Genomic DNA, 14,314 nt, shown 5'->3' on the forward strand with positions numbered 1-14,314 from the left:
CTCAATGCTTAAGTTTTTGGTTGAACAAGGGTTGATCATAACCAAATTGCATAAAGTTCTTCGGTTCCACCAATCAGATTTTCTAAAAGCTTACATCGACATGAACACCAGATTGAGACAGGAAATAGGATTATCCGAATTCAAAAAAAAACTTTTTCAAGCTACTGGTTAACTCCTGCTTTGGAAAGACAATGGAGAATTTAAGACGGCGGCAAAAACTGATCATGGTAACAAAAGAGCATCAAGCCTACTTCTACTGTAATAAGCTTAACTTTAACAAGTTCAAAATTTTCAAGGACGATATGGTGGCAGTATCAATTTTAAAAAAAATTATCTTTTGGAATAAACCAACCTATTTGGGATTGGCAATTCTGGATGTTTCAAAACTCCAACTCTACAAGTTTCATTTTAAAAAGATTGTCCCATTCTACGGCAGAAGAGCACGAGTGCTTTACAAGGATACAGATTCCCTTTTCTACGAAATAGAAACTAAGGACGTGTATAATGATCTATTCTACTTTAAAGATGATATGGATATCAGTGCTTATCCACAAAATCATTTTTTGTTTAGCAATGCAAACAAAAAAGTTCCACTTAAATTGACAGATGAATTGAAAGGAAATGTTATTACAGAGGCCGTCTTTTTAAAACCGAAAGCCTACTGAATTCATTTTGTAGAAGAAAGTAGAATGAAAACCAAGTGTAGCGCAAAAGGAGTGAGCAAAGCAATTAAACACACTTTACATCATGAAAAGTTTAAATCCGTTCTGTTGAAAAAGAACTGCTATCAGGGAACCTATGAACACAATTACCAGTCATAATCATTACTTATCTATTGATCAAGTTAACAAAATTGTGTTGTCTCCATTTGATAACAAGCGTTTCTACAAGACTGACGGTATATCGTCCTTAGCCTACGGGCATTTCAGAACTGGTCAACTAAAAAAAACAGTGACTGAAGATGAAAAGCTAAAAATGTTCGAGGAAGATTCTGAAAGATTTACAAATATTTAAGCTCAAACTATTCACGCCACATGAATAGAGACAGACCATTAGCTATTCGGCTCCTTACGGCGAATAAATGTTGGACCTTGTTAGATGCTTTTTTTGCTTATGATCTGAACTTTGTTATGGTTTAAAAATATAAAATTTGTGTTAGCTGACAAGAGAAGAACGGACATCCAGCGCTCCTGGATTGAGAACGACGTGCTTATCATCTGTGCTACTATCGCATTCGGAATGGGCATTGACAAGCCTGACGTGCGCTTTGTCTTCCACTACAGTATGCCCAAGTCTCTCGAAGGCTACTATCAAGAAAGTGGACGGGCGGGAAGAGATGGCCAAAGAAGTGTGTGTTGTTTGTACTATAGTTCGGCTGATTACACCAGGCTGTGTAATCTGCTCAATTCGGATAATTCTGGTAAGTGCAAGAGAACTTTATGTTTCCAGTATAGCTGGGAACTGATAGTTGAATATACCTGAGCTTTTTGAGTTATAAATTTCAGTGAATAAGGGCTGCAAATTTATGAACGGTTGAAAAAATCAGTGTGCAAAAATCAGATAAAAAGCGTTCCGATTAAATCTTAAAGAGACGCAAATTTGATTAACATATTGAAACTTCTGAGCTTTCTGTATAAGGCAGGCAGCTTTGTTCCTTAGCTACGATTTTTTCTGTTCTAATGTGGCGGAATGTTGTTCTAGGAAATTATGGTAATGTAATTTTACTTCTTTTTTGTTAACAACAATCTTGAGTTCTCTGTTTACACAATCTAGAGGTAGGGAAAGCGAACATAGCTCGAATTTCTTTTCGATTGTCGACCGTCTCTTAAGAACATTGGTGGGGTGAGAATGTTCCAAATGGAACAAACATGGCGGTCGTGACTTCACTGCTGTGCGCATTTTCTGTTCAAAAAGAATTGAATGTCCCGTGTAATACTGCTTCCTTCTGTATATGGCAATTTTTTGTGGCAAGCGCCTATAAAGTTTAAAGAAGTTTACTATCAGTTTCGGCCTGGTTTAACTAAATGGTGTCGCACTGATGTTTTTATAGGCGACACTCATGCGCGTCTTCTTTGATATCATAATTAGCTATAAAACATGTCAAGATAAGATATTGTAAGCTCATTTCAGCATCCTCACTATGAAGTTCGCTCACATGATAAAAAAGTAGCTGTTTGTTTTGGTTGCTGATTGACTGATGGATTTTTTTTTTATTCACAGGCAGCTACCAGACGCGACAACTACACATCGAGAATGCCAAAATAGTGACACAATATGCCGAGAACTACGTTCAATGTAGGAGGTAAAAAATCTGAAGTTATGATTTATGAAGAACTTGAATTTTGATTTCGCTGATTAAGAGTAATAAACATAGTAAATAGTATTATATAGGTCTTGGTGATTTTACGAAAAAATCTTAAAATTTGCTCACGTCAAATTTTGATTTTTCGTCCTTTTGACTTTTGATTCCTTTCTAATTTCACTTCGCTTCCTTTAGAAAAAGGAAGGCAAACTACCCTATCGAACAGCAAAAATGTAAAGATCACGAAAAACGTGATCGACTTCTAATTTTGAAAATGGATTTTAATTATCAGATTTCCGAGTGAAATAAAATTTTAACCTATTGATCCAGTTTTCTCAAACTGGGTTAATTTTATCAAAAAAAAACACAAATAACAAGTTGTTCGTTAAATTCAAAGAGCCTCAGGGGCATGTATTTTTTAATTTAAAATTCAAAAGTTTAAGTTAATTCAAAAAACCAAGTCCGTTTTTTCTGTTTCCGCACATTCATTACTCTTTTAACTGTCAGTTGGCTATGCTGTTTGGATATTAAGTATAAACACAGAGGTAAAGCTGAGTGTTTCACAACTTGCGATACAACGCAAGCACAGGACTGCAAGCTAGCGATTAGAAAATGAGGCGAAAACCACGAATTAGAGAAAAAAGGAATTGAAAGAAAATTATAGTCGAGAAAGCAACCAGCAGCATTAAGTAAGCATTCAGTTGACAATTTTTGGGTAGACTCCGTTGAGCTGAAATTAAAATTGCCAAAACAATTGCTTATGCATAACATGAGTTTTGATTTGGCTGATGTTGCGATAATAAATATAAACACAGGGGCAAAGCGGAGTCTTGCAGCACTTGCGATACAACGCAACTACAGCATAGCAAGCTGGCGAATAGAAAACGAGGCTGAAACCAATGATCTAGCAAATAAAATATTTGAAAGAAAATTATTGTCGAGAACGCAATCAGCAGCATTAAGCATTCAGTCGACAATATTTGGGTAGAATCCGTTGAGCCGAAAACAAAATTGCCAAAGAATTTGTTGTCTTTGCACTAGCAGAGCGTAGTGTGATGCTTTTTTCTGACCTTTCTAACCTACTTTTTTCTAACCTAAGTAATAAATTGAAATGTAATAAACCAAAAGCAACCGAACTAACTTTGCTTGTAACAAATTGGACCGTCTAAAGCCAAATTGTGTATGAAATATGCATGTCAAAAATTTCGCGAAATATATTGATTCGGAAAGTTTCTGAGAAAAAAGTTTTTTTATTGTACAGCTGTAAGAAACAAATAGATTTCTTCGGTTCATTTGACGAATTGAAAAAGCCTCAACTGTGTTAACTTATTTATAAGCAGTTGTCAACGCACATGCTTTTGAATAGCCAATACAGCTAGCTTCCTGTCTTAAAACAACCACTTTAAAACAGGAGGCCGTATTGGCTATTCAATAGTATGTGCGTTGTAATTTGAGTGAGAAATTAACAGTTTCTGCTTTTTTTGGTTAAATGAACCAAAGAAAGCTATCTGTTTCGTACATCAGTACAATAATAAAAATTCCCTCTCAGAATATTTTTTCAAATCAGTATTTTTCTGAAGTGCGTAATTTATACACAATTCGACCTCATACTGCAAATTTCATGAACGCAAAGGTAATGAGGTCACGTTTATGAGTAATTACATGCAAAAATTGTCTTTTTATGCCGCTTTCTATAGGCGTCAGTGACCCAGTTGCGTAGGTCATTCAACTGGGAATCTTGATTGTCCGAGGAATGAGGTTCAATTCTCGTTGAGGGGGTTTCTTTTTCGAAACTCACTAGTTTTATAATTTTTTTAAGCATTTTTACAACTACTTGACATTTTATCGCTTGTGTTTGCGGCTGCGCTTAAGAACTATCAAGTATATCATTTGGAACTATCATATCTAAACACTTAAGACGCCTTCCTATTTGACATCCCACCCCTCAAATTTTAACAGCATCACATTTCATTTCTGCTCTTCCAATGAAATAGTAAATGATTAAGACAACAAATAAGTAAATTTCAAGCATATTCAAACTTCTACAAATTATAGAGCAACTTTTAATTAAATTATAGTTTGTTATCAAAAATTCCAGGCTTTGGAACTGAACCCGACAAAAAAATAAGTGGGCAATTGATAATTCAAATTTCCCCAGAAAAAAGTTTCATTTCATGCATAGAAAAAAATAAGGTCTAGGAGCAAACAAGCGTTTTTGGAATTTAAAATTAAGCAAGCTCCACTATTACACAGCAAAAGCATAAAGGTCGCGAAAAAAACGTAATCGACAACTAAATTTCGTGGATTTTGGTTTTCATTTTTCCCAAGGAATAAAAACTTTACCATTGGTCCAGTTTCTCAAATTGATTAAATTTTTTTTCTAAGAAGGACTATCTTGTTTTTTTTTGTAAAGTTCTAAACGCTTTAAAGCTATATATTTTAAACTTAGGAGTGCGGAATTTGAAGTTATATTTTAAAAAAAACGAGTCAGTTTTTTTCTGTTTCCTAGCGTTCTCTAAATTGACTTTTTTCGGTTTCTTTGCGTTCTTTGACTCGTTCATTGCGTTCATGTTTTTACCCTTGCGGTAAGCAAGGGTTTTGCAGTCTGTTATTGTACTTTTTTACCCCTAATTAACTTTGTTCACAGAATGGTCAATATATTATTATTAGGAATGGTAAATATCTGACATGTTGAATTCTTTGAAAAACTACGATCATTTAAGTAATAATTTGATAAAGCCCGTTTCAGGTTGTATTTATTTTAAAATGTTTTTTTTTCACCTGGTTCGGTTTTTATTGACTTACTTTCTAAAGCATGGTTTCTGTTCCTATTTAAACAGGTTTTATTATAAATGAATGTTCAATAATTTTCAAATTTACTAAGACTTAAAGTTCAAAGCGCTTTACTTTTCTTGAAGCCATATAGTTTTAACTTTGGAATTCGAAATTTAAAGTTTTTAAAATGAGTCAGTTTTTTCTGTTTCTTAGCGTTCATTGACTCCTTATCTGTTTCCATGCATTTAGTGCCTCATCGTTCATTGCGATCATATTTCTATCCCTGCCATAAGCAAGGGTATTGTAATTTGGTGGTAGACTTTTTCCCCGTAAATAACTGTGTTCACAGAATGATCAATTTAGTAGGAATGGTAAGTATCGTTTGTGACATGCTCAATTCTTTGTAAATTTCAAAGAAAACTGCATTCTTTCAAGTAGTAATTAGGTAAAGCGCGTTTCAGGTTGTAATTATTTTTATTAGGAATGGTAAATATCTGACATGTTGAATTCTTTTAAAAAATTTTAAAAAACTACGATCATTTAGGTAATAATTTGGTAAAGCCCGTTTCAGGTTGTATTTATTCTAAAACGGTTTTTTTTTCACCTGGTTCAGTTTTTTCACGAGTCAGTTTTTTTCTGTTTCCTAGCGTTCTCTAAATTGACTTTTTTCGGTTTCTTTGCGTTCTTTGACTCGTTCATTGCGTTCATGTTTTAACCCTTGCGATAAGCAAGGGTTTTGCAGTCTGTTATTGTACTTTTTTACCCCTAAATAACTTTGTTCACAGAATGGTCAATATATTATTAATAGGAATGGTAAATATCTGACATGTTGAATTCTTTGAAAAATTTTTAAAAAACTACGATCATTTAAGTAATAATTTGGTTAAGACCGTTTCAGGTTGTATTTATTTTAAAATGGTTTTTTTTTCACCTGGTTCGGTTTTTATTGACTTACTTTCTAAAGCATGGTTTCTGTTCCTATTTAAACAGGTTTTATTATAAATGAATGTTCAATAATTTTCAAATTTACTAAGACTTAAAGTTCAAAGCGCTTTACTTTTCTTGAAGCCATATAGTTTTAACTTTGGAATTCGAAATTTAAAGTTTTTAAAATGAGTCAGTTTTTTCTGTTTCTTAGCGTTCATTGACTCCTTATCTGTTTCCATGCATTTAGTGCCTCATCGTTCATTGCGATCATATTTCTATCCCTGCCATAAGCAAGGGTATTGTAATTTGGTGGTAGACTTTTTCCCCGTAAATAACTGTGTTCACAGAAGGATCAATTTAGTAGGAATGGTAAGTATCGTTTGTGACATGCTCAATTCTTTGTAAATTTCAAAGAAAACTGCATTCTTTCAAGTAGTAATTTGGTAAAGCCCGTTTCAGGTTGTATTTATTTTAAAACTGTTTTTTTTTCACCTGGTTCAGTTTTTTCACGAGTCAGTTTTTTTTCTGTTTCCTAGCGTTCTCTTAATTGACTTTTTTCGGTTTCTTTGCGTTCTTTGACTCGTTCATTGCGTTCATGTTTTTACCCTTGCGATAAGCAAGGGTTTTGCAGTCTGTTATTGTACTTTTTTACCCCTAAATAACTTTGTTCACAGAATGGTCAATATATTATTATTAGGAATGGTAAATATCTGACATGTTGAATTCTTTGGAAATTTTTTAAAAAACTACGATCATGTAAGTAATAATTTGGTAAAGCCCGTTTCAGGTTGTATTTATTTTAAAATGGTTTTTTTTTCACCTGGTTCGGTTTTTATTGACTTACTTTCTAAAGCATGGTTTTTGTTCCTATTTAAACAGGTTTTATTATAAATGAATGTTCAATAATTTTCAAATTTATTAAGACTTAAAGTTCAAAGCGCTTTACTTTTCTTGAAGCCATATAGTTTTAACTTTGGAATTCGAAATTTAAAGTTTTTAAAATGAGTCAGTTTTTTCTGTTTCTTGGCGTTCATTGACTCCTTATCTGTTTCCATGCATTTAGTGCCTCATCGTTCATTGCGATCATATTTCTATCCCTGCCATAAGCAAGGGTATTGTAATTTGGTGGTAGACTTTTTCCCCGTAAATAACTGTGTTCACAGAATGATCAATTTAGTAGGAATGGTAAGTATCGTTTGTGACATGCTCAATTCTTTGTAAATTTCAAAGAAAACTGCATTCTTTCAAGTAGTAATTAGGTAAAGCGCGTTTCAGGTTGTAATTATTTTTTCAAAAAAAAATTGATTTTTGTTCGTGTTTGTTGTTCTAGTTTCTGTCGGTCATTTTCCGTTTTCTTTTTGAATCGCTCTTTTTCATCTGATTTTGTTTTTATGGGCTTACTTTCTAAAGCATGGTTTTTGATCCAATTGAAATAGTTTCTTACTATAACTGAAACTTCACAAATTTTTAAATTTACCAAGTCTGATCTCGGGTATTTTTTTTTTCATTTTTTAAAAATTATTTAAACAGTTTCAGATTATGGTATCTCGGCTTAGTCAATTTATATTGCGTTATTTTGAGGCCAATTGTAACTGCATGGGATTACGTATTTCGGATTGGATGGGTCGTAAAAACTTTTACAACATAAGAATTTTTTTCATGACAACAGTTTTGTTTTCGACTCGACCGCTTTTGACCCAAAACTTGTTTCCGTCCGGTAAATGATTTTCATTTCTTTTGAAGGTTGTTTATGAACTTCATGCTATACAACCATTAAGTTTTTGTTGCTATTTTTTGTCAACTTGTCAAGTAATTTTTTCAACCTAATTTTTCAGAAATTTTTTTGACTATTTTTTTTCCATTCACTATCGTGTACCGCAATGTGCTTTTTTTGCATCGCAATAGTTGCCGAACTCCACTTTGCTTCTGTGGACAATGTTCGGATTAATGTTTTATTGCACTAGCGAAAGCTTAGTGTACTAATACGAATCTGCTTTTTTAACCTAACTCGCAAACAAAAGTGTTCACCTATTTGGAAATTTCACTGTTGTATTGGAAATTGCATAGCATCTGTTATCCGCTTCATGTATGGCTAGTGTTAAGTAGCTTTTAAGCTTTCGTGGCTGTGTGGTTAGTGTGTGGCTCATAATCTCTAGGTCTCAAATCCAAATCTCAGATGTAGCCGAATTTTTGCTAATTCGAGCCTCATTTCTACTTTTTATTATTGCACGTTACAGAGATGCTTTTTGTAGTGTTTTCGAAGTGAAGCTTTGCCTCTGTGTAAATCCTTTCTACTAAGTTTTTTTGATCTACAATGGTTTTATATTCGCTTTTTTTATTTGCGAAATTTTGTTTTAACCAACAAGTTTTGTTAGCCCATTGTTTTTCGCCTAAAATGCTAGTTTTGCAGATTAAAGTTAATTTCTAAATTCCGTTTCTGTTAGAGACGCCTAATTTGCTTACTTCAAATTTCCTGTCCGCGAGAAAACTCTAATTCCCGATTACAAGTCAATTGGTCTAGCAACTGAAATGACTACAATGGAGTTGAAGCAACGCAATCATAACATATTTTGAAAATTCGTTTGTTACAGGTATTTGCAGTTAGTGTATTTTGGCGAGAACCAGTTTGACAGGAGCTTCTGTGGAAAGAGGCCAGAGTACAGCTGTGACAACTGCAAGCAGAAGGCTAACTACCACATGGTCGACGTCACTAACGAGGCAAAGGTTAATCGTTCATTTTCCTGCAAAACTGTTTTCAGTCGTGACTTGTAGAGCATCTGAAATTGGATATTAAACATACTAAATTTGTGTGATTAAAAATCATGAACATAGTGAATATTCTTATATATTTTTCAACTCTCATATTTTGGTCTTGGTTTTTCTTCGAGTACCTTGGTATTTTATTCAAATACTTCGAAACTCTTATTACACCCGCGAGCGTAGAGTAAATAATACGACTATTTTTTTTCAACCTAAGTCGCAAATTTTGGTGCCAATTTTGGGGCTTCTTTGCGGTTTTGGAAGCATGTGCTTTGACATTCGATAAGTAATAAGATAACACGTTTCATGCATTTTTGATTCATCACAAGAACCGAAAGCTGTTAGTTTCAAACAGCCGTGCAATAGTAAAAATTCCATTTCAGAAAAATTCCTACTCAATATATCTGGCAGTTTTTATTCATATGTCTGGCAAAATGCATAATTTATTCATAATTTGGCTTCATGATTTCCTATTTTTTTAATGTTAAGTTAGTATGACGCCTTTAGTTTAGTATATTCCAAGTTATTACATGCAAAATTTGTGTCTATATCTGGCGCTTTTGCTGCATAACATTGACATCTTTTTAGCATATGTAGCTGCATTATTTATGGCTAGTATTAGTAAATTGTCAAGGGCCTGTGGTGGAGATGCGAGGACTGGGGATTCTTGGTTTTTCAGAAAAAAAAGTCCTAAAACTTTTTCCCACTAAATTTTGATTTCCTTATTTGAATGGAAGGCATATAAATAGCGCAAAAAATTTGATCGACTTCTGGTTTCGAAAGTGGAATTTGATTTTCAGATTTCCCAGCGAAAATAAACTTTTTTCTTATTGATCCAGTTTTCTCAAATTGGATTAATTTTATCAAAAAAGGTCAATCATAAGTTGTTCTAGAAATTCAAAGAGCTTTAAGCGCATATATTTCTTTGAAAATTGGAAGTTGGTGGTTTTTTTCTAAGACAAGCCAGTATTTTTTTTCGTTCCTAGACTTTTTTCCATCTGTTTGTCGGCTATGCCTTCCAACTGTCTGTTGGCTATGTTTTTTGTTAGTTACACTTGTAGAATACTCGTTGACGCAGGTGATATTGTGATTCTTGTTTATATTTCTATCAAGTTAGTTTTCGAAATTTCAAAGTATTTAGTTTTCAATATAGTTCTGATCGTTCATAAATATTGAGTTTGTGTCTATAAACATTAGAAATGGCGTTTTCTAACAGATTGTAATGATCAAATTGATTAGTTTTGAAATCGGTTCTGTGTTAGGATATCGTGCGCAGTATAAAAGAAGTGGATGGCAAAGGTGGCAGACAGTTCCCCTTGAAACATTGGATAGACGTGTACAGGGGGTCAGCCAACAAGACTGTCAAAGGGGCCAATCACCATATGTTGGCAATGTACGGCAAGGGAAAGACTCAGAGCAAGGAGGAGGTAAATTGTCACGATTTGTCTTAGAAAATAAAAGTTTTACCTATTTAGCTGGTCGGTAAACAGTCATAACACAAGCAATGCTTGTGTTATAGTATGAACCATCTTTTTTTTCCAACCTAAGTCGCAAATATTGTTGCGGCGCAAATATTGTTGCGATAAAATGTGTTCATTTTGAAAGTGTTCATTCATTTTGATCAAGAACCAGCTATTAAGTACAGCCAATGCTTAGGATTTTAACACAGACTATTATTGTTCCGACTTTCGTAGCGAAAGTAACGGAATAATTCTGCCCGTGGTGGTTTTCTTCTTCAGACAAATTTCGGCTTCTTTCTTAAAAATCCATTTTTGACGGGATTTTTTTAACATTCAAAAAGTATTGTTGTCCTGAGCTTAAATTTGGAAAAATATTTCACCTGTGATCATTTTTCGTTAAGTTATGGGGTTTCAAAAATTGCTAATTTGAGACAATTAACGCGCGATATAATTCGTGCTATTAGCGCGTAAGCGTAGATTTAATCCGTCTTATAAATCGTTCCAAATTGGTTGAACGAAGCTTATTTGCCATAATTGATTTGTTACTAGGAGAGTACTTTATTGCTTTCTACTTAATAAGGCGTGTGGGGTGATGATTTTCACAAAAAATCTCAAATTAAAAAAAAATTCATTTTATTTTCATTACATTTGTTTTTTTTTTCATGTTATTACTGCTCGATAGACTGCTCTATAAATTGAGGCATGTTAGTTGGTAAATTTCTTTTTTTTTTCAAATTGACTGGTACTGCTAATGCGGTATAATTGGCTTTCGTCACTTAAGAAATTGGAAGACTCAAAGTTTTATTCAGTTTTTCTCAGTAGCGTTATCGGTCATATTTTTGCTTGCGTATGCGAAGTGCAGCTTCGTCTCTGTGTAAATAAAACGCGAGATGATTCTGTGTCTCATTCCCAAACCATTTTTTTATGGAGCTTAAAATTGCACGGAAATATAATCTGATATCATGTATGTCTTTTTAATTAGGTCTTGCAGATTTTTTTAGGAAAAATTCTTAATTTATTCACGCTTAATTTTGATTTTTCGCCGTTTGACTTGTAACTTTTTTGAGTTCAGTGCATTTCCATTGTTAAAAGGAAGGCGAACTCCACTATCGAACAGCAAAAATGTGAAAGTCACGAAAAACGTGATCGACATCTGATTTCGAAAATGGAAATTAGTTATCAGATTTCCCAGTGAAATAAAAGTTTTACCTATTGATCCAGTTTTCTCAAATTGGGTTAATTTTACCAAAAAATGTCCATCATAAATTATTATACAAATTTAAAGAGCTTTAAGGTCATCTATTTTTTTCTTCTAAATTCAAAAGTTGAAGATTTTTGAAAAAAAAAGCAATTCAGTTTTTGTTTCAGTTTCCTTGCGTTCATTACTCTTTTCAGACTGTCAGTTGGCTATGTTTTCAAACATTTACCAAATTTTCAGCGGGAAAATTTTGAAAGTGATATGGTCGAGCTCATACTTTATTGTCTAATATGATTTCTGGGGTGAACAGTTAGTTGATACCAGTTTCAATGTCTAGGTGGAGCGACTGATGAAGAGGATGATTGAAGTGGGTGTATTGGGACAGGACTCCAAAGTTTGCACTGTTGGAGGAGGCTTTACGGTACGCACTTTTAAACATGAATATCTGGGTCTTCCTTAACTTCGTAAGCCTGTCGCTTAAGCACCGATAACAAAATCATCGTTAAAATTTCAAAGATCATAAAAATATGCCTTGCTTCTTAATAAATTCTAATCTAGGCGCTTCCTTGTACTTCTCGCTATTTACTCGGCGTTATGTTGCTAAGCGAAAAAAAATTGGTGCGATTTGATTTATAAATATTTAAATTGGTTATTTTTTAAATACTGGGCATTTTCTTAATCGAAATATTGTATTTATTCCAAAACAGTTTGCAGTGGTAAAGATTTCTTGTTCTTTTCGCTTGATATCTTAGGCTGGTTATTGATCAATCAATATTTTTTCAGGTGACATCAAATACTCTGAGGCCAGGTAGAAATGGTCATGCTTTGCTGAACAATAGCTTCAAAGTAGAACTGCACAAGAAGATAACTAAAGCGCCGATATCCATAGAATCGAACCTGAAAAATTACCCTGCAGGCGAGAAGAAAGACGAGCAGTCGGTCCGAGAGAATATTGCTATTCTGTGCAGAGATGCGCTGTATCAATTTGCGCGCAAGTATGCGATCGAAAAACACATCAAGAACCACAGCAATGTGCTCAACTCCGAACAAGTCAAATGTAAGCTTTCTAGTTTATCGAAGAATGAATTAAGCTCAAAATTATCACATTTCAATTGTTTTAGCCCTAAAAATTTAATGAAAGCTTTGATACCTGAGATGGCTTTAAAACTCATTTGATTATTGACCTTAGGAACTATGATATTTTCTGTGTTTCACGGAGGCTCCATTTTTTTAAAATCTATTTTAATAAACGTCATTCCAGGGCTGAGTGAGCATCTGCCGGCGTCTGCGGAGGAGTTGTCACAGTGTGACGGGATGACGGAGAGGAAGATATTGGCTTATGGCAACATGATTCTGGATATCACTCGCAAGTTTGGCTGGGATCTCATGGAACAGACTGGTGATGTCTCGGACCCAGGCGAACAGGAACCAGATGCGCCGTGGGTAAGGCGTTATTTTAAAATTTGTCTTAAAATTTCTGTGATAATGATGTATTCAGCTAGACTTTAAAATAGAAAATGAAAGATGAGTTTTTCTTTGTACGAAAAATTTGGATAAAATTTGTATCTAAATCTTTTCTGTATTACGCGAATTTGAGCTATATCAAATTTTTTAATCTGTCAAAGACAAAAGGGGGGTAGAGTGTATTTTTCAGAATGAAACAAATTCAGTTTTATTTGATGATGTTCGAAAGTATTTTATGCTTAGGATCAAGACGATGAAGACCCGTATGGACGTAATGATGCCTCCATGGTAGAAGAATCAAATTATTTCCCTCCTTCGGGTGGCTCGGGATCATCTAGAGGGGGCTGGCGAGGGAAACGAGGAAGATCACGGGGAAGTTACCGCGGGAGACGACCTACCAGGGCTTCGCCACGCGGGGTGAAAAGAAGGTCAACTTCACGAAGTGTGTCTAGTCGGAGTCCAATGGCCAAAAAACCGACTGGTCGAACGGTACCAAAAATTGGTGGCTCATCTCTGGTGTCAAAAGGCCATTCGTGGTTGGGATCAACTTCAAGTTCAACCATGTCTTACAGAGCTGGTACAGCTGGAATTTCAAGTGCAGTGTTATCTCAAGGAGCTCTGAAAAGTAGCAAGGGGAAATTGTTCTAAGTGGCGAAAAAAATGTCAGTGCTAAAACTCAGTTGATTGACATTTTAGATGCATTTTTTGTTTCGAATTGACCTGCTTGAATGTGTTGTTTCTGTCTAATCATTTGCAATTTAGTTTTTAGTTGAAATCTTTTTTTCATAGCTAAGCATCAAATTGAAAGTACTTCTGGGGAAAATTATAGGCAAGATAATTCTTGGGTAGTAAATAAATGTAAACTAGTAAACGAAGTGAGGATACTGATTCAAGTTTTTTTTTGAAGATTAAGTTTTGATCACTCTCAAATTGATTTTTCGCGGTTCGAATTTTGATTTCTTTTGCTGAAAAAATTAAGCTCTCCCTCCAACTACGAATGTGCAAATGGCGCGAAAAACTCTTGAATGACTTGAAGACTTCAAATCGAAATAAAAAACTACCTATTGATCCAGTTTTCTAAATTTTCTCAAAAGAATTCTCAAGGTCAGTTAAATGAAGAATGAGCCAATCATGTAAGGTTCTTCCAACTCTAAAAGCTTAAATTGATTTTTTTTTCGATTATTTTTCAGTTCCCTTGAGTTCACTGTGTTAATGTTTGGCTATGTTTTAGTTTAAGGTCATTTGAAAATTGTTCACGGTCATGGGCTCATTAAAAACCACTTAAAACCAAAAAGTTGAACTTTGTCCAGATTTTGATACTTTGTTTATTTTTGCATCATCAGCGAAAGTGTTTTGAGAATCACCTTACATAATTCTAAACTGTTAAGTGATCAAGGTATTGTTTAAGGAACATTTAGAGAGTAAATT

General features: G+C 34.1%; 2 protein-coding genes across 3 annotated transcripts in view; both read left to right on the top strand.

Moving 5' to 3' along the window:
* LOC134841557 (recQ-like DNA helicase BLM) overlaps positions 1-13,649 on the top strand; it is a 40,132-nt gene extending 26,483 nt beyond the window's left edge. Inside the window, exons 9-16 of the mRNA XM_063857589.1 lie at positions 1,160-1,420; positions 2,221-2,302; positions 8,596-8,728; positions 10,027-10,191; positions 11,760-11,843; positions 12,206-12,479; positions 12,684-12,865; positions 13,130-13,649. Of these exons, the coding sequence (XP_063713659.1) occupies positions 1,160-1,420; positions 2,221-2,302; positions 8,596-8,728; positions 10,027-10,191; positions 11,760-11,843; positions 12,206-12,479; positions 12,684-12,865; positions 13,130-13,534 (1,586 nt within the window). The 3' untranslated portion in view covers positions 13,535-13,649. The remainder of the gene's footprint in view (positions 1-1,159; positions 1,421-2,220; positions 2,303-8,595; positions 8,729-10,026; positions 10,192-11,759; positions 11,844-12,205; positions 12,480-12,683; positions 12,866-13,129) is intronic.
* LOC134841641 (dnaJ homolog subfamily C member 13-like) overlaps positions 1-14,314 on the top strand; it is a 554,774-nt gene that overhangs the window by 214,409 nt on the left and 326,051 nt on the right. The gene's annotated exons all lie outside the window — the stretch shown is intronic.

This window comes from Symsagittifera roscoffensis, chromosome 1 (genome assembly GCF_963678635.1).
Source record: "Symsagittifera roscoffensis chromosome 1, txSymRosc1.1, whole genome shotgun sequence".
NCBI lineage: Eukaryota > Metazoa > Xenacoelomorpha > Acoela > Convolutidae > Symsagittifera > Symsagittifera roscoffensis.